The sequence below is a fragment of the Electrophorus electricus genome, chromosome 24, assembly GCF_013358815.1.
Source record: "Electrophorus electricus isolate fEleEle1 chromosome 24, fEleEle1.pri, whole genome shotgun sequence".
Lineage (NCBI taxonomy): Eukaryota > Metazoa > Chordata > Actinopteri > Gymnotiformes > Gymnotidae > Electrophorus > Electrophorus electricus.
Genome location: NC_049558.1, coordinates 839,118 through 864,123, shown reverse-complemented (window position 1 = coordinate 864,123; position 25,006 = coordinate 839,118). Strand labels below are relative to the sequence as shown.

Here is a 25,006-nt window from a genome sequence, read left to right as displayed (position 1 = left end):
CATTCTTTCCCCCAGGAAGCGCACAAACCCATACAAATACTATGGACAAGAACTATCATAGATTATCATAGATTATCCTACCTAGAAACATTTAAATTTAGCCTTTCATTAATTAATAAACACAAGTTAATGAGACTTACTGGACCACAAACCAATGGTAGCCAGTGCCATCTAGCGTTGATTAGCTAGCTAGCCTTGTTAGTACTATCATTACGGCTAATAGAACACACATGCATGTGCTATAGAACTTCACGGGTACAAAAGTAACAATGTCCATGGTCACCAAAACACAGGATCAGCATTCAGAGATATAAAACAACAGTTCACATGCAGATTTGCTGCTTAGCAACTTGTAATGAAAGCTGCTTTTAATTTGGTTATGGAAAAGAATGGTACACATCAGTCTTTTTATGGTCTTGTTCTTTTGCCTATATTTCTTTCAGACACTTATGAGAAAGCCACAACTCTGATACTGAGTCTGAGACAGAAACGGGGGGGCATCAACCAAAACCCATATACCTCATATGTAATAACATTTAACTTATGCTTAACCTTATACATTACAGCCATCATATTAATGAGTTGAATCCTTTTCATTGATGATTAAAAAGCTTTTGACACTGGTGAATATGCATTTATTATTTAAAACTTTAGAGTACTATACCATTATAAAAACTCTTTTATCTGGATTGCAACAACATCTACTCAACTAGCCAGTGGGACATCTGCTAGATTTTTTCTAAGGGGTATTAGACAAGGCTGTTCCCTTTCAGCTTATATTTTTTGCTGCTTGCAGAAAAGCTTTTCCAAATAATTTAACAACTTGGATGTATATAAGCACAACATATAGGCACAAGCTTTTTCCTCACAACCTTTACATTTGTAATAACAAATACATTAATTACCAGAATAGATCTCTTTCGTAAAGCACTGGTTCCAAGATAACATTCTAATAGTTCTAATCTGCTGAATGCAGATAATCACTTTTTAAGTACTGATGAACTTCATGTCAAATTCAACTGCTGGATTTCAGATACAGAATACTTACAATTCAGGATCAATATCTGACAAGTTTGTCTTTGTTTGTAAACCACACCATGTCACATAATACAACACAATATCCAAGGACTTGTTTCTGAGCAGCACTGATATAATTAATGACAAATATACCAATACAATAGTTTGTTCCTTGTTTAATTATCCTCATACACCTTCAAGGTCTACATGAATCTCAATGTTTCCTGACATAATATGGTAAGATTTGCTCTATACTTAATTGATATTGTATTAAAATACAATCAAAGAAGACATTTTATGAATATACATAAAATTTGATCCCTTTGATAAAGTGGATTTAAAGGGACTATAAAGGAGAGTTTCAGATTGAATATAGACTATAGCTCATCATTTTGAAACACAGAATGAGAATTTATTGAGAACTTTTTAAAAATGCCCCAATGTAAATTTGTTCTGGTATGAGCTAGGTTAATTCCTAAATGCAAAGTTTAAAATGTATTTGTGTTACATTTTCATTAAACTAATATCACTAAAAATGAAATAGGTATCATTGATTTATTATTGATTCAAGGTAAATATTATGTAATTTTAATCCCTGCCTCAATGTTTTCATAACAGCCTTTCTTATTTATATTGATTGTATAAAGTTTTCAATGAATAAGAAATCTAACGCTAAATACTTGTTTAATTAATTTGTAATTATCTCTGTGAAATACCGTTTATTGTATTGTGTATAAATACAATATTGCATCTACTCTCTGAACAGGTAAATCATGATTAAAGGTGTCATCTATGACTTCACTAGGAAGCCCAGTTTTGTTTGTGTATGTGTATGTTGAATAAAAAAGACCTACAAGAGCAGGAAATGACAATCATTTATAGTCACTCGTGACTATAAACGTTGTATGTACATATTCTCTCTAAAATTAATAAGGAAAACAATCCTATTGGATCTGCTTGTTCCTGCTCAACATAAATGACATTCATTTTGGATGACGTTTTTCAGCCAATTGTTCAGATCCTACCTACAAATATTAAAAAGACTCTTCACTTTCTAAAAAATCCTTTAACAGATATTAGATTATAGATGTGCTACATTAACACTGCTACTAAAGTACTAGTACGAAAGGATCTATTGTCATCACCCATTCCTCGTCATTACTTGAAAAATATGTATATGAATATGTAATCAACTTCACATTGGAGAAATCAAGAGAAGTCTTGTTGATCGCTTTGCTGAACACATTTGGCCTATTAGAACTGAGTTTTTATCGTTTCCAGTAGCAAGGCATTTTAATAGTAATGGAAATTGCATGAATGCCATATCTGTTTACACTGGCAATTGTTTCGATGGCAGCAATTAAGAAACTCAAATCGATTTACACTCGTATATTCTATACTATTAGATTACCCACCCAATCTACATCTCATAGCTACAGTTGCTGCAATCTTGAATTCAAGCAGAACACTAGCGAGCCTTAACAGCTAGTTAGCTTAGCTAGCGTTACTTAGCTAGCGTTGCTCGCAGTCACTTACGTATATCGGCTTTCAGGGCGTATTAATCAGTAGTTACAACGGGTAGCCAAATTAGTAAGTAATGTATTTAGCTATCCTATGTTATATAGCAAGATGATGAGGCTCGGTTATCAACAATTATACATGAACACGGCCACATTAATAAGCATCCACAAGCAAGTCGCTAACTTCAATGAGACGCGTACGCCATCCTGGCATGTAAACCAATGGGAGATAACCGTTCCTCTGCCTTTCTGCCAGCCTCCTCCAATCAGCGCTCAGTGGGGTTAGTAAAGCGCAACGGGAAACGTCTGATTGCATGGGTTTTGGCGCGAACGCTTAGGTTTGTGGCGCGGGGCGTGAAACAGCTCACGAGCATCTGAGCGTTTCGAACGTGGAGGCCGTTGTTGAGTAAGTTTCGAATGAAAATAACATCGTCAAACAGGTTTTTAGGTTTTGAATTAAAGTGCTTTTTTTTCAGCAAATCCGAAGGTATTTACCTGCGCATTTAGTGCTGATAAGTGAATTCAAGTTTATTAGCTGTACGCTTTGAGCATTGTTGTACTATTCCTTTTTAAGATGTATCTCTTCCCAGGCATTTTGGAACAAAATTAACTCCATATACCCTACCCTAATTCTGAACATCCTGAACGTTTTCTATATCTTTTGAGTTAGCTAACGTTAGCGAGCCTATAGCCTCAGACGCCCGCTTAGCACACAGGTTCTCGTCAATCTGGGCCAACCCACTTAAGGTCCTGTGGACACAAGTCTAAAAAGGCAACGGCGGCCTCGTACATATTTGAACGAAGCGAAGCTGTAAAGCAATTTCAAACTGGGCGAAACAGTTTTTTTTGCGTTCTGAATTAATCTGATTTATGAAGCTTCGATTGAAAAGTCCACTGCCGTTCTGGTGCATGTTTGCACTAGCTGGCTAAGATGGATAACTGTTCGGGGTGGTGACTAACCAAGTTGAGCTCAATAGCGTTAACTAAATTCGTTTTTCGCCGATATTGTAGCACTTTTCGTTTCTTTAATCTTTAACCGCCTTAAAGGGTATTTTAGTATTTGCGTCATTACTAAAATGTAGGTTCTGGGTTTCATCAAAGGTAGCTCAGAAGGCCAGTCACACGATAGTCCAGGAAAAATGTCTACCATAAAATTTGGAACAAGCCTCGGTGCTTCCAAAGTCAAGTCAACAGTTGATCTTCAACGAGGCTGGGAGGAAGATGCAGGTGAGGTATCTTTAATATCCAACTCTGAAAGTATGTTGAAAGAGTTTTTCTGTGTTTAACTTTGTTTGCGAGACCGCGTCCGCTCAGTAGCGGCAGACTGTCCTTTTATGATGAGCAAGCACGAGATTGTAGGAAATGGTTAAGTTGCATGAAAGACATTTGCTGCACGTTCTTACACTCTTGCAGGAAAATCAGATGATCCCAGTGATCCCAACAAATTGCTACAGTGCCCTTACGACAAAAACCATCAGATTCGGGCCTGTCGTTTCCCATTTCATCTTCTCAAATGCCGGAAGGTTAGTGCTAGTTTGCCAACCTACCAGTGGGTTGAGTAACTAGTAACTTAAGTCTGTCAAATTATTGTTTAAGATGTTTCAAAATATTTTATTAGAATGTTTCATTGGTTCCTCTTTTATCCCCCTTTCAGAATCATCCCAAACTAGCAAGTGAACTTAAGACCTGCCCCTTCAATGCCAAGCACCTAATGCCCAGGTACGAGCTGTCCCATCACATTGAAAACTGCGAGGACAGACAGCGATGTGTTGGTGTTGAGGAGGGTAAGGTTTTTAGATGCAACTGCACCTCTGGCTATCACTGTCTTGATCACAAAATTTGCTAAGTCTAAATGAGTGCTGGTTCTCTAGTTTTCTTTCTCCATGCTGTTGACCTCTGCATGTATAATGCTGGATTGTAGAACACACCGAGATACTTCAGAAGTTTCAAGTTCCAGTCAGTACCTGGAGACAACCTGTAATTGAGGAGGACTGGGATCAAGGTTCGTGAGCAGTACTACTATCTGTTTGTCTCAGTACCTGAGGCTAACACACTCGCAGGTGCTGAATGTTCATTTGGTTGTTTCAGAGGCTGATGAGCAAGCTGAAACATTTGTGTGGGGAGTGTCGGCCAATCAGCTTGCCCAGAATAAGTGAGTCAGTATCTGCAGGTGCAAAAGTGTCTGTCCTCTGGGTGGTTTTGATGCAGCATTGTGTTCTGTGCCAGAGTTTAGCTCATGGTTTGAAATTGTTTTGTTGTTGTTTTGCTTATTGTAGCATTTTGCAGGTTTCTGGTCGTGGCAGTTCAGAGATTTGTTGCATTGACTTCCATCCATGTGATTTTCAGTGTTGCAGTAGATGTTTGTGCTTTTGTTATTCCTTAGGCATGTGATTTCCACTACCAACCATTTCACACCTGGGCTTCGTGCACCTCAGACGCTCCCTTGGAAACAGTTCTGAAATCAAGTAATCCCAATCTGGTTAATGGAAGTGATATTTTATGTGTCCCACGTTCGGTCAATGCATATAGAACCTCTGTAATTACACTCTTAAAGACACCCACATAGACTGTGTTCAAATTTAAGAACTTCTGTCCTGTTCCACTAGGTTGCAGCAATTGGCTGAAGATGTTGAACTAATTGTTGCCTTCATTTTAGGTAAACGTCTGAAGTGATAGTATTTTATTTAGGGAATGTTTACCTTTTGTCTTGTTTACTTCTCTTGACAGGAAAGGGGAGAAAATGACTCCTGTCCACCAGTAGACTGCATCTTTTTCAACATGACTGAAGCATTTTTATTCTTAGTTTCAAATTCATGTTGCATGCTTTGTAACATCAAAAGTTTGACATTTCTTTTAAAGTCTGTGACCATATTTGGAGTAGTGGTTTTTTAAAAACCTTTTGTAAACATGTTTCTTAACTTTAACATTTATGGATTTGTTTTTGCAAGACCTGGGACCTAACCTCTGTTGATTTTGTCCTTTTATCTTCCTGTCAGTTCTTTTGTACTGATTATGCAGTTGCTTGCACAGATTGCATTTGTGGATGTGCTACATTTTAAAGCTACATCTCATCATGGTTCTTTAAAACTTAATAACGCAACAATTAAGCTGTAGTGTAAAATGCTTGTGGTGAAAAGTCATTTTGACTAAGCTGGAATAATTTTATTTCAATAAATGCAGAAACGTTTGCATGCCGTGATTTGTGTGGTCCCTTGTCCAGGGTGCTTTGGCTGTTCTCTTGGGAGAGCTGTTTCTGCAGGGCCTGGGTAGTCAACTCGTAGCCTGCTCTGTGTAGATCCTTGCCAACCTTCCTGCTTTGGCTCTGCTGTTGCTGTTGGACATGGGAGAGATCTGCTACGCCAGCAACAGGTATGTATTGCTGGCTCATATGGTGTAAAGATTTGAGATCTTTCTTTTTGAGAAATGAACTCGACACGAGTTCAGTCTTCCTGAAGTGAGGCATAATTGACATGGCACTCTTGCTCTGCTTGATTTATCCGCTCTGCACTTTTACCCCTGTGGCTCGCTGTGAAGCTCTCATCGCTATTGATGTGAACTGAGGGTGAGTAGGTGTGGCAGAGCCATGGGGTTGCCTTCATCTCTGCCTTGTTTAACCCATGCAGACAGCTGCTTACAATAGTTGGACCCGGTTAGATATTGCTTAGGTGAAATGTAGATGCTTATGCCTCAGTGCTGTCCGTCTCTTTACAAGTATTTTGCTAATGTTACATGACTACACAGTGTAAGGGGTGTTATCTTTGTTTTGTTTTTGTTTTTTCCCTTTGATGTTCCCCACCGAATTGGTGCATAAGGGAAAAATGTATTATGAACAGTTGTTCCACATTATTTACAAAGTGTAAATTGTATCTAATTTTTCAGATCATTAAAAATGCTCCACTTTGTGCTTTGGCAGATGCTTTAAACTCCATTTTTTTTCTTCTTTACTTTTTAAAATTTGGTCCTTGTGTAGGCTCGTATCTACACAATCATTCCTTTTAAGAAATGTACTACTTGAACTGCCCCCCCCCCCCAAAAAAAACCCTTCATAACGTACTTTTGTTCAATTTATATGCTAAGGAGGACAAGGAGCTGCATTCATTATTCTTTTGAGAGATGTTTGTCCTCTGTGCTACAGTGGGCTTGTGATAGTGATGTGCTGGTCTCCTTGTAGAGGATGTGAGTAGAGAGAAAATGCACTGGAGACAATGGAAATGGTCACTGGCAATTAATTAATTCAAGCAATAATGCGAAAAACGTCACCATTACGTGCTTGTCATGGGGTGTATGGGTGTATGCGTGCGTGTACTTTAAGTTCTAAATTCTACAGATCCACATGTCATCTGAAATCACTGTCAATCAGGTACCTGCATGGTATGTGTCAATGAAATGTAGACCGAGTCTGTGCCCTGACAATGCAAGTTTGCTCAGAGAGGACACAATATTAGTTTAAATCCCTACCGTTTTATGCATTCGGGATGTAGGAGCTTAATTGTGCAGATCACCTTTTCTCCTCAAAACTACACTGAAGCTCATGCTTGCAGTAACTTGACCTAGTTGTGCATTGGTGGGTTGGGTGGGGTGGCGAAGCTATTCAGTTATCTTTCCAACAAGCACTTTGTACTAAAAAATGTTTAGTCAGTCATTTCTACTTATGCCTCTAGCTGGGAGGAAGGACTTTGTTTGATTTCTGGTTTACTGATCCATAGTGTTTTAGGATAACATTTTTAAAGTTTAATAGCAATTTGCAAATGTCACATTTTATGTGCCTAGTGGGGGTCCTAGCCTCCACATATTTTACCAGCCAAGAAGTGCTGTTAGAAATTCTTAAATGTATAGGCTTTTGTAATGCATATTTTGGTCTCATTATATTGGGTCGTGGGTGGAGAAAAACAATGGCAAAAAAGACGATGTTAATTTTAATCGCTTGTCTGATATACCACCACAAACATGCACTCTTCTGCCACTAACCTATTGCCACCTGCACAAAGATATTCATGGGGACACAGGAAATGTTATTGCAACAGCTCAGGATGTCTGTTCTCATTGAGGTCTAGTTATGCAATGTTTTGTCTGTTGGCCAACCACTGAGTATGTGCTATGGTGTGGCTGGCTGGGCTTAGAATGTCTTTTGCTGTCAGTCATGTTTTAGAATTGCTGGCCTGTGCCAAACAGAAGGAAGAGCATGTGAAGTGCTCTGTCACTTCCTGTTCCTCACACCACTGCAGAGGAGGCACAAAGGGTTACTGCTATTGGAGCAGCATTTGCAACTGTTGTTCCCAACCATGGAGTTCATGACGAAGGTTCTTGGGAGGAAAAGCGCAAGAGGGGAATGCGTGCATGCATGCACGCACAGACAGGTCCCTACAGAGTTCAAATTCACAAACCAAATTGGTGGTGTGAGTTCACTGGGGTAAGAATAAAGGAAGAAGTGCAGCTGCAGGCCTGAGTGGTCTTTTTTGTCTGCTGTCTTGTCCTCTCTGAATGTAGCAAGGTATAATTCTGTTTAATCTCCGATCTCTAAGGGCACCCCTTTTTTAGTGCCAAGACGGTATATCTGCTGTTGGTCATGTGATTATGTAATCGAATCATTTCAGACTTGAACAATTAAACATTGTGGCTCATTTAAAGTAAGCCATTTGTCATCACAAATACCAATTTAATAATGCAGGACGAGTATCCTTAAGGTGGGGGACACTTAAGGCCTGAGGGACATCCTTAATAATGCATAAGGAGGACTCTTGTCAATGTTGCTGCCTGCTCGTATTCACACACAGCATTTCAGGGTGGTGTTATGGTTTTACGATACTTGACATGCTTAAGTTTAAAGAAAGATATTAATCCAAAGTGGAACTGCATAAATGTTCGTTAAAATGTTAAAGCCATAACAATATAAAAAAACAAAACAAAAAAAACAAAACAAACTGAGCCACATCCTGTGACAATCTTATGCGACCCCACCAGGGGACTGATTTATGTGCACACCTGTGCCTGGTGACGGAGTCACATGGCTAATGTTTTTAGCAACAGAAAAAACAAAATCTGACTGGAGTGTTTGACCTGCACTTTCAGGGACCAGTGTCCACTTGAGGGGGGACCAAAGAATTGTGGCCTAAGGCCTCCGAAAAGAGATTGGTGTGAACAGAAAGTTCTGCTGTGGAGAGCGTTATTGTTTTTGACTCATGTCTTCGCAGGCCTGCATTAAAAATTAAAAATAGTAACTGATTCCTTAATACAATATAATTACCTTCTGTAGAGATCTGATGCCTTCTTTTGGTTTGGTTTTCTTGTTAATAATTTAAGGGGTTGCTGCCAGCTGTGCCCATGTACATTAGGTTACCTGTTGGGTATAATTGGAATTGAAAATGTGAAGCTTGGACTTTTGAAAAATGTGGAAAAAACTAATGCTATATTGTAAACTTAAATTGTGATATTTTTATGCATATGCTTGGATTGAGTTTAGTCATATTGCATGGAGCTGTAATCTACTTTGGATATTGTCCTTTGCCTTTAATTACATATATCTTCACTATCGGCTATTTTAATCTGCTTATATAAGACTTCTGGCACATCAGATCAGATCATTCTTTTCAGGATATGTGCAGGGTGAGCTATGGAAAATCATATCTACTACACCCAGATATTACACAAGGTCACAAAATCCATGGATTCTGCTACAACAATTAACTGAAAAGTAGTGGATAGAAGTACACCACTGCTGTATATCCTTCTGGGTTATGGCTTTACCTTCCACAATTACTTACACTGTTTAAAGACTGAAAGTTTTACTCCTCTGGAATAAGAGTTACCCTCCTACTGAATCTGATGTGTATATCTACCACCTCCTCCCCCTCCTCAGTCCCTGTGTATATTTATAATCTGACAGCTGTGGATTTAAATGTACATTATGTAATTCATTTGCATTACATTTTGATTATTTAAGTGTTTATTTTGCTTGCTTGTTTGTGGGATGCCAAATAAGACTCACTCAAATGCAAATGTATTTTACGTGTACTTTCTTCACACAAGTTGGAGAAAACATTTCCCTATCAGTCATCCATTAACTTTTACTTAAGTTTAATTTAGTACAATTACCTTTTAATATTTTAAGGTCAAATCAAAAATTAATATTAAATCAATCTAGATGATCAAGTTTAACATTGTAATATTGCATCAAATTACGTCTGCCTTTAGTCAAGTAACAAAACACTTGATGCAAAATATTGCCATCTTTAACCTTTTAACTGGCTGTAAAATTAAATGACTGGATATCAAAGTCTCTGCATCCTGGCACAACGCTTGCCTTTTTAGCATCTGCATTCTCAACTCTATCAAGCTCCAAAGAGCTGATGAACTCGAAGGTAATTTAAATTATGTCCAGTCATCTCATATATGTGCGTTTGCAGTAAGGACGAGTAATTACTAAAGTCTTGGCAAGTGAGCAGAACGTTATAATGTGATGGGGATCTACTGAATGGAAATTTGGAGGGGGGGAATCACGTGTGCACCGTACAAAATAGTTGCTTTCTAAGATATGGGCTAGCAACTATACGTATGCAGGTTTAGTATATGTACAGTTCCTTTGTAGTAGCCACTGAAATATCACAGGTTGATTGGCTCCCATACAAAGTTTTTCCAAATTGTTTTAAAATACATTTGATACACACACACACACAAAGTAGGTTTAGCTCTAGTGCTCAAGGCTCACGTTGATATTAATAATGAAATGTGTGGGGTTTTTTTTTTTTTTTTTTTTTTTAAAGATTTATTTTAGCATAAACAGGAACAAAATAATTGATCGTAAAACGTCTCTTTCCGTTTTAAGTGTTTAGAAAACTTCCTGCGCTCTCATTAGCAGTGGCCTACCTGATAACCAACGTGGAAATTCGCTTACATTTGAAATAAAAATAGCAAAAACTTCCAGAAACGGTCTGTTTCACTGAGATTTATTATACACAAAATTATTTCAACATGCTTTGTTATGGAGTGCTAAGATTGGGAGGAGTGTCCATGGAAGAAAATGTGCGTTTCCTCCATAAAAATAATTTAAAATGAATAATCTACAAATCTCTATTAATCCTATTAAAATCATTTCTGGTTTGAACGCACGACACAAGCTAAACAACAAATTTACACAGCAGTCATGATTTCCACCTCTTTCGACGGTCTGCGGTCCTGTACTAAATGTATCAGACTTTCCGACTTAATTAGAAGACTACAACCAAGAAAAAATCCCGAAAATGACAGTCAACAAGACACAAAGTACAGTTATTTACACCAGGTGCATGATAAATTGTTCTCGGTCGTCCATAAAGGACGCACCAAAGCCGTCGCTGGTGATAGGTGGGGCAGAGATGCTGCAGCATCCTCTTGCGCTGTCCAACGAAAGTCTTGCCGAAGTCAGAGTCCGATTAAATAATCCCTGAGAGGCATTCATTCTGTCTTGGCTCCTTGCGACAAAACAAGTTGGTGCCTCGGTGAAGTTAGCAAATTTGCGAAAGCAGCTATACTGCCACTTATTTATAACGGGCAGTCAACAACTGCCTAGTTCGAGTGTCTAAATTTGTCCTTTCGTGTGTGTTGACGTTCAGGATCTCTTCAGTAGCCGTTGCGTCCGATGTGTCTAATATGGGGATGCTGAGAAATGCGCTCTCCGGGTTTTCAGCGCGTACTGAACAGCACGTAGAGGCGGAGGCAAATGAGGGAACGGTCTCACAAAAATCGGAGGGGTAACTGTGGAGGGTTCGGGCCGCTTATGACCGTTGGATGGCAGTATTGAGTCATTTACGGCACTATCAGTATTACCCCGCTGACACCTGTTGAATTTGTCTGCTCAAATTAGCCATACTTATTTTATAGTTTTAAAGCTGTCTTGTTTTAAACATTAACGGGTACATTTTATGAATTTAGGTGTGAAAAACTACAAAAACTCTAAATTCACAACTCTAAAACCAACAAAAACAAACAACCCAATTATAAACAACAAACAAATTAATACTGGCTCATAATGGGTTAGTAATTGAACTCTTAAATCTTATAACAATAGCTTGGAATTTCTTTACATTTACATTAACATTTTCTTAAAGAATAAATATATTTATGCTTTAATAAAGAGGTAATTAAAAATGTTTTTCGTCACTAACGCTGTTATTCCAGTTTGAAACAGCTAATCTTAATGAACTGCCTATAACTCAATAAAAAGCTTTTATTTAAAAAACATTTAAATTCGGAATTTGTTGTTCTCTATTTTTGCGTCAGCAGGTGGCGCTGTGCCCCTCTCACGATCCTGTTCCTCTCTGATTTGCCACGCCAAGGCAAGAGACACTGTTAGCTGCGGTTGCCAAGCCCTGCGACAATCCCAAGGGTGAAGAAGCTTGCCAGCGCATCGTCCGCCATGTCTAAGTGGAATTACCGATTTCATGCGTGGGGAGGATATTTTTAAAAACAGAAGCTGATGTGGGAGGCGTGGCCCTGAAGGCGGGGCAGTGCGGAGGCCCGCCCATCTCAGCGGTATTTAATAGCCGCAAGTCAAAAGCCCCCAGAGCGCAGTCTAAAGTTCATGTGCTCCCTTGGTGCTAAGCTTTAAGCGTGCGTGTGTGTAACTATGTGCGTGTCGATGAGTGTGCGTTCATTTGACTGTTTCCACGATAACAGAAAGATATGAGATGACTGGTATTGTTGTTTTGAACTTTTAGAATAGGCACACCATGCAGAACAGGTTTCAATGCAAAATAGAAGTAGGAGTACTTATTAAATAAATTAGGGGCTCTATGTAATTAAATTCACTAACCAATATTTATGTGGTGTTTTTGTGGGTTTAGAAGGTCCCATTCTATGGTCTGTCAACTTCCTTTAAAAATGGAAATAAAAGGAAATGAGTTTGTTGTTACAGCGGCATTTTCTTTGCTTCCTTGCCATTAGATGACACAATAGACAAAAAAACGAAATATCCTTAAAATGCATTGGATCACTGAAAATGCACACAGCATGTTGTTCGTTTTTAATATATGGACATATTTTCATACCTTATTTTTATGTAAATACGCTTTTGATGTGATGATTGTGTTTTGATTCAGGGCACATTTGGAGTGAGAGATTGAAGCAGCACTGGTTTCTCAGACACACATTTATAGGTGTGGTAGCATGTTAACTGTCTAGTCTCCACATAGGTTTCACTTTTAACCCTGGTCCAAAGCTTAAGACCCTTCATAAGGTGCATTGATGTCTTTTTTAGGCCAAACCATGTCTTGTTCCACTGCTGTTCGGCCATTAGGCTCTCCACGATTCCAGTACTGAAGGTGTTTTCTATAAATGTCTGGATAATTTCTATGGCCCAAATTTTAAGCTGTTCCTCCATAGCTAAAGAACAAAGGAAGCGGGCATGTTTCTTCGTGGTCGTGTGCTTGAGGAGGGTGTGCATGGGCTGGGGTGGTGGATATTGAGCCGCTTCTGTGCGTAATTGTAAACGTCACTGCCAGATTTTGTAGCCATGCATCAAGAATTTTCTCATTCTTGTGACTGTGGCGCAGCTCAAGGGGGCCTCTGTCTTGTGGTGTTCTCATGCCCAGAAGCTGCATTATGCTTCTTTATCATCTGCTCTAGTGTGAATGGTGCGATTGTTTGAGAGGGAACTGAAGGAGGAACAGGGAGCAGTCATAACCGTAGCTGGAGATGCTCTGCTCAAAGAGGAACGCCTTCAGCTCTGTAGGAAGACAGCCATCATCTATCTCTATAGTTTTTGTACTGCGTTATCATTTCTCTCTCTCTACCTACCCTATGTATCTATCTATATCTTTAGCTCTCTTCTGTCCAGTCTGGGCAATGGCATGTCATTCTACTCATTTTAAGTCAGTTTAACAACATTAATATTATAGCAGAAAGCATGTATGGGAATACCCATCAGACTGCTTTTCCTCATTCCTGTGCCAATATGGTGGTTTGGTGGTTTGAAGCTACACTTCCAGTAAAGTTATGACAAATAAAAAAGGTAAAGGTAAAAAAAAATGATATAAATTATGATATATAATGAGTAGGCAATTTTACAGGTCAGTGCATAAAACATGACCAGAGAATTTGTGTCAAATAAAAAAAAACAAAGCGTCAGATTGTCCTTATGAGGGATTTTACCTGCACTTCCATGCAGTCTTTGCCACAAAGATGGAAATGCTAAACTATTTGCATAAATAACTTTGCATTAATAAGATTCAAATAGGTTTAAATGTATTTCATGTTATCTAAAGATTAGATAATGTAGCTTTGAAGGGGTCAAACTGAATAGGTTTTTCTGTGTGTGTGTTTGGGGGAGGGGGTGGCGTGTTTGTGTGTGTTAATTAATACTTAATATATCAATGAATAAGCAACTCAGTTGAGATGCAGAAAGTCCCTTTTGCCTTGGTGCAGTCAGTGAGCTGTTAAGATAATCACATGGGCAGCACCTGGTGTGTGGGTAGGTTCTGCCAGAGTGTGACTGTTGAGACCTTAGACAACCCTCAGGCGAAGCTTTGAGCTTGTTTCAGGCCCACGGCCAAAGCCCAGGGCCGTCCTGCCACTCTCGCATTTTATCCCCACATGCCCAGCCTCTCATGTCCTGAGAGGGTGTGCGGGAAGTTCCCCTGGGAGTGGGTGAGAAGAGGCTTCCGCTGTAATTTCATCCCTCTTCAGAGGGCAAGTCCTGTTTGTGGGCTGCATGCAATGTGTGAGCTTTTGCTTTTCAGTGAGACTGCCCGGCACAGTGTGAACCAGACATACAAGACATGGGTTTATTTTTGGAGTGATAGTGACTTTATCCAGTTACATCCTTCTAGATGAGCTGTGGTATCCTTTAATCGACTACTGCCATGCCCTTCAGATACCCTTCAGATGCTCTTATTAGGTTGCTTCACCAGACAGAAAATTCATAAAAGGCCTCAATGTTCAACAATCTGGGGGTTTAGCATGAAGATATAGATCAGTGACACAGAAAATAAGAACAGTGAACTTGTGTTTCCTTTACGTATAAAATTTGCATTGACATTCAGTGTTCATTTATGTGTTGTTTACACTGAATCTGTTGCATGTGCTTTTTGTTATTAATAGCAATACTATCTTTATTTTACAGCTTTTGTTTCGCGAGTGTGGCTGTAAGGGGCAAAGGTCCAGTTTCTCAACAGGTTTACATAAATTTTTATAGTACAGCCTTTATGGAGACCTGAGGGTTGATGTGGTTTAATTTTGCTGAGGTATCACTACTGCTTTATTACTTGTTTGATGGCAGTCCTCTGGATTCTCCTTGAGAAGAATGAAGCACCTCTGAAGCATACATTTCAGCATGGCCATGAACATCTTTCCCTGTCAAAGTTGCTCTCCAGTGTTTTGAAAGAGCAGCTGATCAAGTTTCTGAATCACAAAGATGAGCTATAAATACCCACCACAGGATTTACTTTCCCACTGCCCCCTGCCTCGGAGCAGAGGGTGAAAACTCGCACTGATTCTTATTTACAAAAGCATGAGCGTATCTGTGAGACTGGATGCTTTAGCCTCTTACATCATCATGTTTGCTCATACAGTGAAATAGGCTCTCGGTTTCAGTGACAAATGTTAATAACAGACCCCATATGATTTTTATTTGATGTTTATATTTTCACACTGGTTCAATATAAATACTCAAGTGCTCTGTCTTGGAGGTGACACTAAATCACGTTTTTTCTTATGGCAGGCATGAATTCTCAGATGATGGGGTATTTTAGATGGCTATAGAGCCAGAGTGTATTAGGTGATGTTTTTGTTGATGTTTGATTTTGTACTATAACACGAAAAAGCTTCCAGCGTGAAAATGGTGCACAGTTCACCTGGTAGAGCAAGTACAGTACGATGCCTTCAACACCACCACCATGGGTTCGGTTCCCAAGGAACACACATTCTATCACAGTGACAACTATGTAAGTCACTCTGGATAAGTGCAGCTGCAAAATGCTATAAAGTATTGCAGTGATAAGTGAGAGGAGTGTCTGCAAGAGGGGAACAGTACTGATTTGAATGTTGACCCCATATGTTAAATTCTATATGAGGTACACAGAAAACAATAAAATGCTAATTGACACTAGCATTTAAACCACTTAGAAAAGAACATGAAGCTGAATACACAACAACTTCATTTCCACAGTTTTTATCAGAGCAATATTATTTTAGTTTAAACTTTAACTACAAATTTTTAGATTTAATACAAACTTGCAAATCTTTTGGTGGCATATTTTGGTGTGCAAAAAAGAAAATGAAAAGTTAAAATATGTTTATGCACATATTGTTAACGACACAATGGATACAGTGGACAAACTTCAGTTGCAATTCATGCAAATCACTCGTAGTATCTGTATAAATACATCAATGTTGAATGCTGTGGTTCTGGAGGCCAAAGTAGGTCCAACATGCTACTAGACGGTTGTCTCTAATAAAGTGGCCATTCAGTGGTTGTATAAACATATATACATCCTTTGCTTGCACAGCTGATGAAGAGCCTCTGTCCAAAATGTTTCTTTGGAAACTTTGTGTATTTCGCTACAATTTTTAATATCTATCTATCTATCTATCTATCTATCTATCTATCTATCTATCTATCTATCTATCTATCTATCTATCTATCTATCTATCTATCTATCTATCTATCTATCTATCTTCTTTTAAATACACCTAAGATTAATTAATTATTTTTTATATAATAAATGACAAGCTGTTATAGAAATAGAGTGAAACTGACATGCAGAAGCAGTGTCTCATTTCTATTTGTTGCAGTCACAAAGCAGTCTATACAGTAGCAAAAACACTTAAGGATATGACTTCCTCTGCACGTTTCTGTATGTCTGTATTTTCTCCGTATCACTTTAATCAACACATCACTGTTCTGAGTAATGTACATACGCAGTTTGCAGTTTCAACTCCCAGCAGCCCTTGTGACATTGAGGGGCCCTCCAGAGACCCCTGCCATATGCCCCCCCCCCCCCCCCCCCCCCGGACCCTCTGCTGTAGTTCCTTTATAGATTGACATTCACAGCATACATGGACAAGCACAACCCCTCCCAATCAGGTGTAGTGTCATGGGTGCAAATTACAGTGGCCCAAAATTAGGCCACAGAAATTTGTGTTCCTGAGGGGATATGTGACACCAGTCACCCCATGCTGCATAGCATGACTAGGTCAGACACCACAGGAGTCTGGTTAGAAATAATCTGCTTGCGTTTTGTAGTTTTTTTTAATGGTCAAACGCAGCAACTAGTCTATGCAAGGTGAAACCCAGCATGTGACTGCCTGCCTCTGTGGGTTGTACATTTCCCCTGGTTAGAAGGTGTGTCCCAGGGACAAGCCCTCATGGCCCAAATTCGAGGCATGCGACTTGGTGATGAAATCCTGTGGAGAAACCTGAGAAGAGGCGTGTCCTACCCGACGGCCTTGCAGAGGGTGAAGCAAGCAACACTGATCAGCCTCGTCCCAACAACCGCAACAAACTCATTTCTCTCACTGAATCATTTCCTATCAAATGGAAAGAGATCACTTTTGTGTGAATCACAAAAACATGGCATGTGAGTAAGGCTTATCAAGGCATATATTATCACCCATGTCTCTTTGATATTCACTGCTAATCATGATTCAAGTGAGCAAAAGGCATATTATATCATGTGAATAAAATTTGATAATCACACACACACAGGGTCCACTCCATGATCCTAAACACTATAATGAAAGTAGCAGAAGAGCACTGATTTTTACCGAACACATCTGGGGTTTGATTGTGTGCTGACTGTGTAATATTGCCGCCCTTGACTTCGATGGGTCCAGCTCCGATTGGTTGCTTCACCTGAAAAACGACCAGGATGAAGCCACTTTTATGTCAGCTATATGAAATGCAAGGCACTGCATGAAAAAATGTAGAATATTTATCATAAGTGCTAGATTTGGACTTTTATTTGGTCAGGAGACTGTCTTCAGCATGTCAGCACACTTGCTTCTAATCTCATCTGTATCTGAATGCCAGAAGGACAGTGGTTATAGAAGTGTGTCCTTAAGAGAGGAGAGCACCGTTGAATTATTTGTGGGCAGGGTAAAGAGAATGAATTGCATCATACTGATTGTTCATCATTTTTTATACATAGTGCTCAACAACAATCATAATGAAGAGAAACAATGTCTAAGAATATCAAAAATATTATATCAAAAAAAGGAAAGAAAACCATAATGCCCAAACTTTCTCACTATTACATTATGCAAACAAAAAAATATTTAGCTATCTCAATAATACAGTACATACAAATTTGTATACCTCAAAGTCTGGTTGGCACACTAAACAAATTAATCAGTCAATGATAATACTCGGTATAATAATCGGTCAGAGAAATGAATGCTTGTAAAAGACTGTTTGTAAAGTACCTGCACTGGCTTTCAAGAAGTATATCAGACATTAACCTCAGATGTCCAGAAACCATTAGAAGGAAATGTATAGTCACTAACGTAACCTATTCCATACCTGCACTCTCAACATGCGCCACTTATCACAGAGATGCAGGCCTGTGTACCAACCCCACTTAGTCATGTTATGTAAGCATGACATTTATGGGGCAACACCTAGTGCCCCACCCCTTCCCTTCTACCCCAGGCACTAAAGCCTAAATGGCCGGTGTATTGCTAAGCAATCGAAGGTCAGAGGTCTCCTACTTTCCTTTTGTCTCTGGGTGACACATCTGACCTGTAAATATGAACCTACAGCAACGTGGAATGCAGTACTCGATCGTATTCACCCTTCACCATGCAGCCAATGCATTATTGCCAATAAATGCTGATTATTTTAAATGATTTTTAGCTTTTTTTACTCAGGCATTGTTTTAAGTTAAGGATGGTTAAGGCTTTGATTTGTAAATTTGTGCATCCAAGTAAACAGTGTTGGTTTGGTCCATGGCCTCTTCAGCTTCTAATAAACCACAGGTATGTTTTTTAAGCACCAATGAGTTCTATTGATGTAATTGACACGTATGCACACATGCCTGGAATATACAAAGTTTTAATACTGTTTAAGTGTGAAGATCTGTGTATGACTGCTCTTCCGGCTAAGCCGTTCTGACACCATGTACTGTGAGTGTTGTCACCCACACAAAGTGATGACTATAGTAGATAAGTCAGAAAGCAAAAAGTCACAATTCCAAAAAAGGCTGAAAAAGCAGAGTTGCCAAACCACCACTTTGCAATCCTGTAAGATCTTCCTGAGTGTTCAAGACCATTTAACTCCTTCCGATTGTGTGACGATGTGAGAAAGAGATCCAGGCCCGCTGGTGAGAAGGTGGTGGTGGTACGCCATTATCGTCCATTACATTTATTCCGAGAAAGTGGAGAACAGCAGACCTAAGAGTCCTTTAACTGGAACCCTCGAGTGCTTGTACACATCTACTCCGAGTCTTTCGTCAAACTCACATAAACACGTCTTTTGCTCATGTGACATGCTGACCCCCGACCCCCACACCACCCACACCCCTGGTGATTTCTCTTTTCCCCTTCAGAAAGGCAACGTGTCCATGAAGATCTTATCCACAATAGGTGGGGGCGGGACCAGGTTTTCTAGTTTAAGGTAGAAGATGCGCTGCAGGCCTTGGGTGCAGAGTGTCCGGAGCTCCGGGAGTTTCCCCAGGAGGCGTGACAGGCAGCCGGGACGCACAAGTTCCGAGCTGCTAGCCGCCACGTGCTCCTTCAGGCATGGGATCAGGCAGCTCTGGAAGTCCTCCACGCGTTTGGGCTCCTTCAGGCCGTGCCGATCTGCGGGAAAAATAAGTCAGCATTTTGGTTTGAACTTTTAGGATCATAACCCATGTTCAAAAGGTCTGTAAAAATGATATTCAATCAGAAGTTTGGGCATGTTTTATGCACTTATTCCACACATACCTATACTTATACTGTATAATACTTATACTGTATGAATGTTTTTACTTTTTTTTTTACCATGTATCATGAAGTATTGTGTGTATGGACGTTAGTAGTAATGTATGTTAATACATAAAAACTTACTTTTAAGTCTAAAACTCATGTAATTACTTTTAGAGGATTTTATGGGCCTTTCACTTAAGCTCCACACATTACGAACAAAGTACCTGTAATGATGACAAGAGTGGCCAGGCAGCAGAAGGAAGCCACATCGAGGTCGAGGCGATGTAAATTCTGGGAGAACTGCATGATGGAGTCGATCCAGTCACCAAATCCCCGTGCGCACTGCATGCGGTGCAGGACCACCCCATTGCAGAAGATCAGCTTACCCGTCTCTGGGTTTGACCTTAAATAAACATAAAGAAATAAGTTTGTTAAAAACTCTTCAGGTGGAAATAGTTTAAAAACTACATTTGATTAATCAGTTTTCAAGCGGAAGGCGATACTGCTTTCAACAATACAGTTATCCCACCAGCCACTTTTTTAGGAACACCTTATAGCTGTGCAGTTAGACACTGTAGCCCACCTGTTTGTTAGCCATCCTCTAGCCCTTTATCAGTTTCAGAAGGGCCTGCCAGCTAAACAACAACCAGTCAGCAGAGGAGGTGAGGCCAGTGCTGAGTGGTCCACAGAGTGGCTAATGAATAGGTGATGCCATTTGATGAGCTACAGCCTGTAAAGGTACACATGCAGAATACTCCAAAAAAGCAGGTGTGCCTAACCCAGAGGCTGAGGCCTGGTGAATGCACATAGGAATAAATCTGCAGCCTACCTGTGAGCTAGCCGCAGAATAAAGAGCTCAACAAAGGCTGACTCGAATAGCAAATCTTGGTCCTCCTTACAGAAGGAGGTGAATCCTGGGATGCTCTCTGCCCACTTTCTGATCACACTCATCGATCCTGTCAGCAGGTCATAAAACTGCTGAATGTCACTGGCATCCTCTTTTTCAGACAGGCTAGTCACTGTTTCCTGATACTGGACAGAGCATAGGGGAAAAATCCAGCAAAACATTTGAAATTTGGAACTTAAGCATGTAAATATACAGTCATTAAAATAACAAAGCAAAGTGTTAATAAATTAGTCTCAGGCATGCTACCTGAGTATGGCATAGGTCACATGTGTCTGTCTGACCCAATCAAAAGTGCTGGGCTCACCTTTGAATAGTCTAGATTTCCAGTAGATGGGTTTGAGTCAATATGTGCTGTCATCAGAGAGGCAATGATGTTTGCAGGAGAGGATCCAGATTCTTGAGCAGGTTTTGGTTTGGAAGGAAGACGGCCCCTCCTGCCCTTTAGGCTGTCTGTTCTGACAACTGCAAAATCACAAGAAATAAAAATACGAATAAAAAATAAATATTGTCTGCAATAAATCACACGACCTTGTTTTTTTGAGCTTTATAATAAGATGGCGAGTCATCAAGTATGTTTTTGTTTTATTATTGAAGTAATTCTTTTTTTTCCATAACCAAATTTATTTTAATTACAAACACAATGGGATAGTCATGTGTTATGTGCGAAAGATAACTGCTCACCTTCTTTCACCATCCCTACTGCTAGGCATTTCTGAAAGCGGCAGAACTGACACCTGTTCCTCCGCCGTTTGTCCACTGGACAGTCTCTATTGGCTAGACACACATACTTGGCATTTTTCTGTACCGTTCGCTGAAAAATATAAATAGGAGCTTTTTCAACTTAGGCTGCAATGGCCCAAGTACACCCACTGAATCAATGAACTGAGCAGATCAAACGTTAATAACAGGATACATACACCTGACAATTTTGTCCAAAGTGACTTACAATTATGACTGAACACATCTTGAGCAATTTAGGGTTAGGGGTTTTGCTCAGGGCCCCAACAGTGGTGGGACTTGAACTCACAACCTTCCAATTATAAGTCAAGTACCTTAACCACTGAGCTACCACTCCCCGCACTACACTATAACAACAATGCTGTGTCAACTATTACATTTATCTAGTATCCAGTATGTAGTTCTTCTTGGGGGCACAGTGAATTACAATGGAGGGAAGACTCTACACTCACCTTAAAGAAACCCTTGCAACCCTCACATGTGCGCACCCCATAGTGCTGGCAGGAGGCGCTGTCCCCGCACACTGCACAGCAGCCTTCACTTCCTGTGGGGCTCCTGGCTTTGGGAGACGCCGGGGCATCGCGCGGGGCTGAGGCGTCCGCGCTGCTCTGATCCAAGCTGAGTGGAGCGAAGCTGCCTGACTGGCCCAGAGAGAAGGGGTCCTGGTCAGAGAGGTGGGGTGGCAGGTGCCGCAGTTGAGACAGCTCATCCCCCGTCACTGGGCCAAACGTGAAGAAGGAAGATGTCTGGGAGAGTGGTGTCTTCTCCGCAGCCCAACAGGCCGGCTCTGGCGAGCAGGATCCGAAGGCTCCGTCCCAGGTGGGTATGGGCTGGAAGCTGGGAGTGGAGGGCGAAGGTGCCGAGGCAGGGCTGCCGTAGCAGTCGGGGCCACTCGATGTGACCTGTGCCTCGTCCACATAGCTCAGGGTGAATGTGCCAGGGTAGTATCCATAAACCTGGAGGTCTTCTGGACTGAAGGCTGAAGTTCCTTGGTGGACGCCTGTGCCAGGTGAGGCAGTGGCGGCGGAGATCTGGCAGGAGTAGGTATCGAACTCGCCCCCATAACCTCCGACCAGAGAGGTAATGCTTGGAAGGGAGGGGGCAGAAAACTGGTCTCGCTGGTCACCCACGTCCATGTCCAACCTGGAGGTGAAGTCGGGGTTCAGAAACTCAGGGCTGAGGAGGGTGCTCTCATAGGACTGGACTCCATGTTGACTTTGAACACAGGTCATTTCTGCAGAACAGAAGCACAGCAGCTGGCTTTCAGCAACGCAAAGCTGTGCCTCATGTCTGGCTAGTCAGGAAACCCATCTCATACCCATGGGTGCTTTTGTGACCCACAAACCACCTTAAATACTTCTAGCTGGCTGAGAGGAGTTTCTCTAAAAGTCTGGAGAGCGGTTTTCCAGAGCAATGCCTAGTTATACTATTCACATGTGTCTGCATAACTTCGAAGTAAAGACTCTAGACTCCAGTGCTGACTTTCACATATACATGTGCCTGAGCTAAAGAGGTCATAAATGACATAGGTAACATAGATCGAATGGACTGTCTTACCAACTAAGAGATGCAAAGCAGAAAAAATATCACTCTCTTATTGGGTAATCCCATCTCTCACAGTTTTAGCTTGTTGGGATCTCCAGAATCTGTAGCTATAAGAGTTCCAAGAAGGCTAGATATTCTGGAGCATTTACATTAGAATGTTTTATTTAGGTTAAAGCGTGATTGATTTAGAAAAATCGAATTAGAATAATACTTCTCACCCGATGCAGGTAGGGACATCCAGGCTTGTTGCCCTGCCTTCTGTTCCTTAACTCAAGCTTTTAATCACTAACAACCAGTGCGACGAGCTATAAATAAGCACGGACGAACAAATCACATACTACTATGTGAGCCATTTTTTCGGATTCACACAGACGATAGGATGTAGTCGCCGAAGGTCTGCAGGTTGCAGTAACCACTAGCCAACACCGATCGTGCAGCACCTGTTGCAGCAGAGCGCTTCTACTGCAAACCCCCTCCCGCTACTACTGAACTGTGAAACCCTCACAGGCGAAGAATATTTACACTTCCTTTGTCTTTTATAAATGCATCTCATCGTTTCATCACGACTGTAAGGACTAAATAGCTTATAAAGTCTATATTCAGATGTGATAAAAATCGATTGCACGTTTTCTTCACTATAGTATAGCACCAAAACACACCTTAGACCGCCATCAAAACTAAGAATGGTTCTTTATATCATGTTATTTAAAGATTTGCTCCCAGGTAACTGGAGTATCTCACTGATTTGACCTGATTTCTACCCTAAGAGATTTAAACCCGTGCGCAAGAAGACCAGTCTTACACATTACAGAAAAGTTCGAACTACAGTCAGAATTAAAATATTAACCTACCTGATTATTAATTATTCCTTTTGACTTTTTTGGAATGCCCGTATTCCAAATAGTAGGTCACCACCATCTATAATGTCTTCAGTCGCAACAAGCCGTTTTCTCACGTTTCTCCAGGCACTTATATATTACTAGGACAGTTTTGCCGTGACGTCAGAGGTGCATCCTCCCAAGGCGTTCCACTCGCAAATATGGCCATGCAGGGGCGGAGAACTTTTGCGAATATTTCCGGACGCCAACCAATCAGACAACTTTATGTCAGACGGCATGACGCACACGCGGGATTCCATTGACGCAAACGTTTATTGTTCTAAATATAGCTGCACAACCACCGGGTAACTCACTGAATTTGGTTAAAAATAGTTAAGGGGAAGATACAAATAACTAAGTGATAAGGAAACAATAACGTAAAATCCCTTTATGGACCTTGTAAAGCGCTTACTTTACCTTCATATTCTAAAAAAATACGAAAAGGTACATATAAACATGAATATATTGATGATAAATATGAAATATAGCAAATATAAAGTATCCATCTATCTATTTTTAATGGTTTTCATTAATTAAATAGCGTCGTAGGCCTATTATATATCGATCTATGTATGTGTATGTATATAGTGTATAGCGTATATGTATATACATATAGCGAATACAGGTCTGCACATAGAGTGTGCAGACAGAACTGTCGTAGCCTTGTGGTTCATTTGAGTTTTTCCTCTCTCTACTTGCAAGTAGCAAATTAAAATCGAAATAATCGAGGTAATTCATTTTTTAACACTATCCAGAAAACGTTATAATTAGAAAGCCACTTTTATGTATATCTATAGTGGGTCACGTTCTGTCCGCTCTGTACGTGAGAGAAGATACCTGGTGGATAGTTGTCAGTGCTTTGAAAAGCATTAAAGACTCTGCATAATTGAGATTTTCTATGACATTTCTATCTGCTAAGTTGGCATTGCTCTAAGTTCGGGTACATGCATCGTAAACATTGAATTCTATGCCGTATGCGGTATAGCTGCTAAACTCAAGCAAGAATAAATCATGTTATGATATGAAGTTACACTTATATGGCGGCTTTCTTAGTACCCAAGGACCCTTCACAGTCAACACACTGTACAATGCTGTTACATCCAGTCCACACACCCGTGAGACACGTTATCAAAAACCATTATCAATTCAGAGCACAACTCCCCCCCCCACGTGCAGAGGTTGTCGTCACTATTATAGTGCACACACGAGTGTTTACTTTTAACATTTTTAATTCTGAATAAATGTATTCGCCGATACACGGAGGGAAGTGCTCAAAAGACCTCTCAGATGTTGAAAAAAGGCAGTGGCTATTCCGCACTGGAAGTGTCCTTGCTGGGGCTTTAACTTTACACACACACACACACACACACACACACACACACACCATATTTAAACCCCCACACAGTGGGCCACAGTACTTAATGCTGTGTGAGTCATACGTTTGACAAGTCGCCGTTTCCTGACCTGCTTATAGGGTATTTGAACTATTGGAAAATAATGGGACCACGGAAGAGCTCCAGCCAAGG

General features: G+C 40.4%; 3 protein-coding genes across 4 annotated transcripts; 1 reads left to right on the top strand and 2 right to left on the bottom strand.

Annotated features, from left to right (window-relative positions):
- Positions 1 to 2,925: 2,925 nt before the first annotated feature.
- Positions 2,926 to 5,349, top strand: zgc:56699 (uncharacterized protein LOC405758 homolog). Its single transcript, XM_027025836.2, has 8 exons — positions 2,926 to 2,943; positions 3,643 to 3,764; positions 3,951 to 4,060; positions 4,192 to 4,321; positions 4,459 to 4,539; positions 4,626 to 4,689; positions 4,921 to 5,002; positions 5,265 to 5,349. The coding sequence occupies exons 2-7, from the start codon at positions 3,677 to 3,679 to the stop codon at positions 4,994 to 4,996; spliced, it is 549 nt and encodes a 182-aa protein (XP_026881637.1). The 5' UTR covers positions 2,926 to 2,943; positions 3,643 to 3,676; the 3' UTR covers positions 4,997 to 5,002; positions 5,265 to 5,349.
- A 5,285-nt stretch (positions 5,350 to 10,634) lies between these two features.
- Positions 10,635 to 11,216, bottom strand: rprm3 (reprimo, TP53 dependent G2 arrest mediator homolog 3). The gene is given in 2 exon segments (XM_027025831.2): positions 10,635 to 10,767; positions 10,769 to 11,216. Coding segments are annotated over 2 exon segments (306 nt in total). The 5' UTR covers positions 10,972 to 11,216; the 3' UTR covers positions 10,635 to 10,664.
- A 6,413-nt stretch (positions 11,217 to 17,629) lies between these two features.
- nr4a1 (nuclear receptor subfamily 4, group A, member 1) lies at positions 17,630 to 23,628 on the bottom strand. 2 transcript variants are annotated; one of them, XM_027025833.2, is made up of 7 exons: positions 23,454 to 23,628; positions 21,510 to 22,200; positions 21,001 to 21,130; positions 20,624 to 20,781; positions 20,242 to 20,444; positions 19,637 to 19,815; positions 17,630 to 19,304 (listed from the first exon to the last, which is right to left on the bottom strand). In XM_027025833.2, the coding sequence occupies exons 2-7, from the start codon at positions 22,191 to 22,193 to the stop codon at positions 19,048 to 19,050; spliced, it is 1,611 nt and encodes a 536-aa protein (XP_026881634.2). In that variant the 5' UTR covers positions 22,194 to 22,200; positions 23,454 to 23,628; the 3' UTR covers positions 17,630 to 19,047. The 2 variants fall into 2 exon arrangements, with proteins under 2 accessions (XP_026881634.2, XP_026881633.2); XM_027025832.2 differs by having other exon boundaries at positions 21,510 to 22,291; positions 23,454 to 23,627.
- Between the last annotated feature and the right edge of the window lie 1,378 nt (positions 23,629 to 25,006).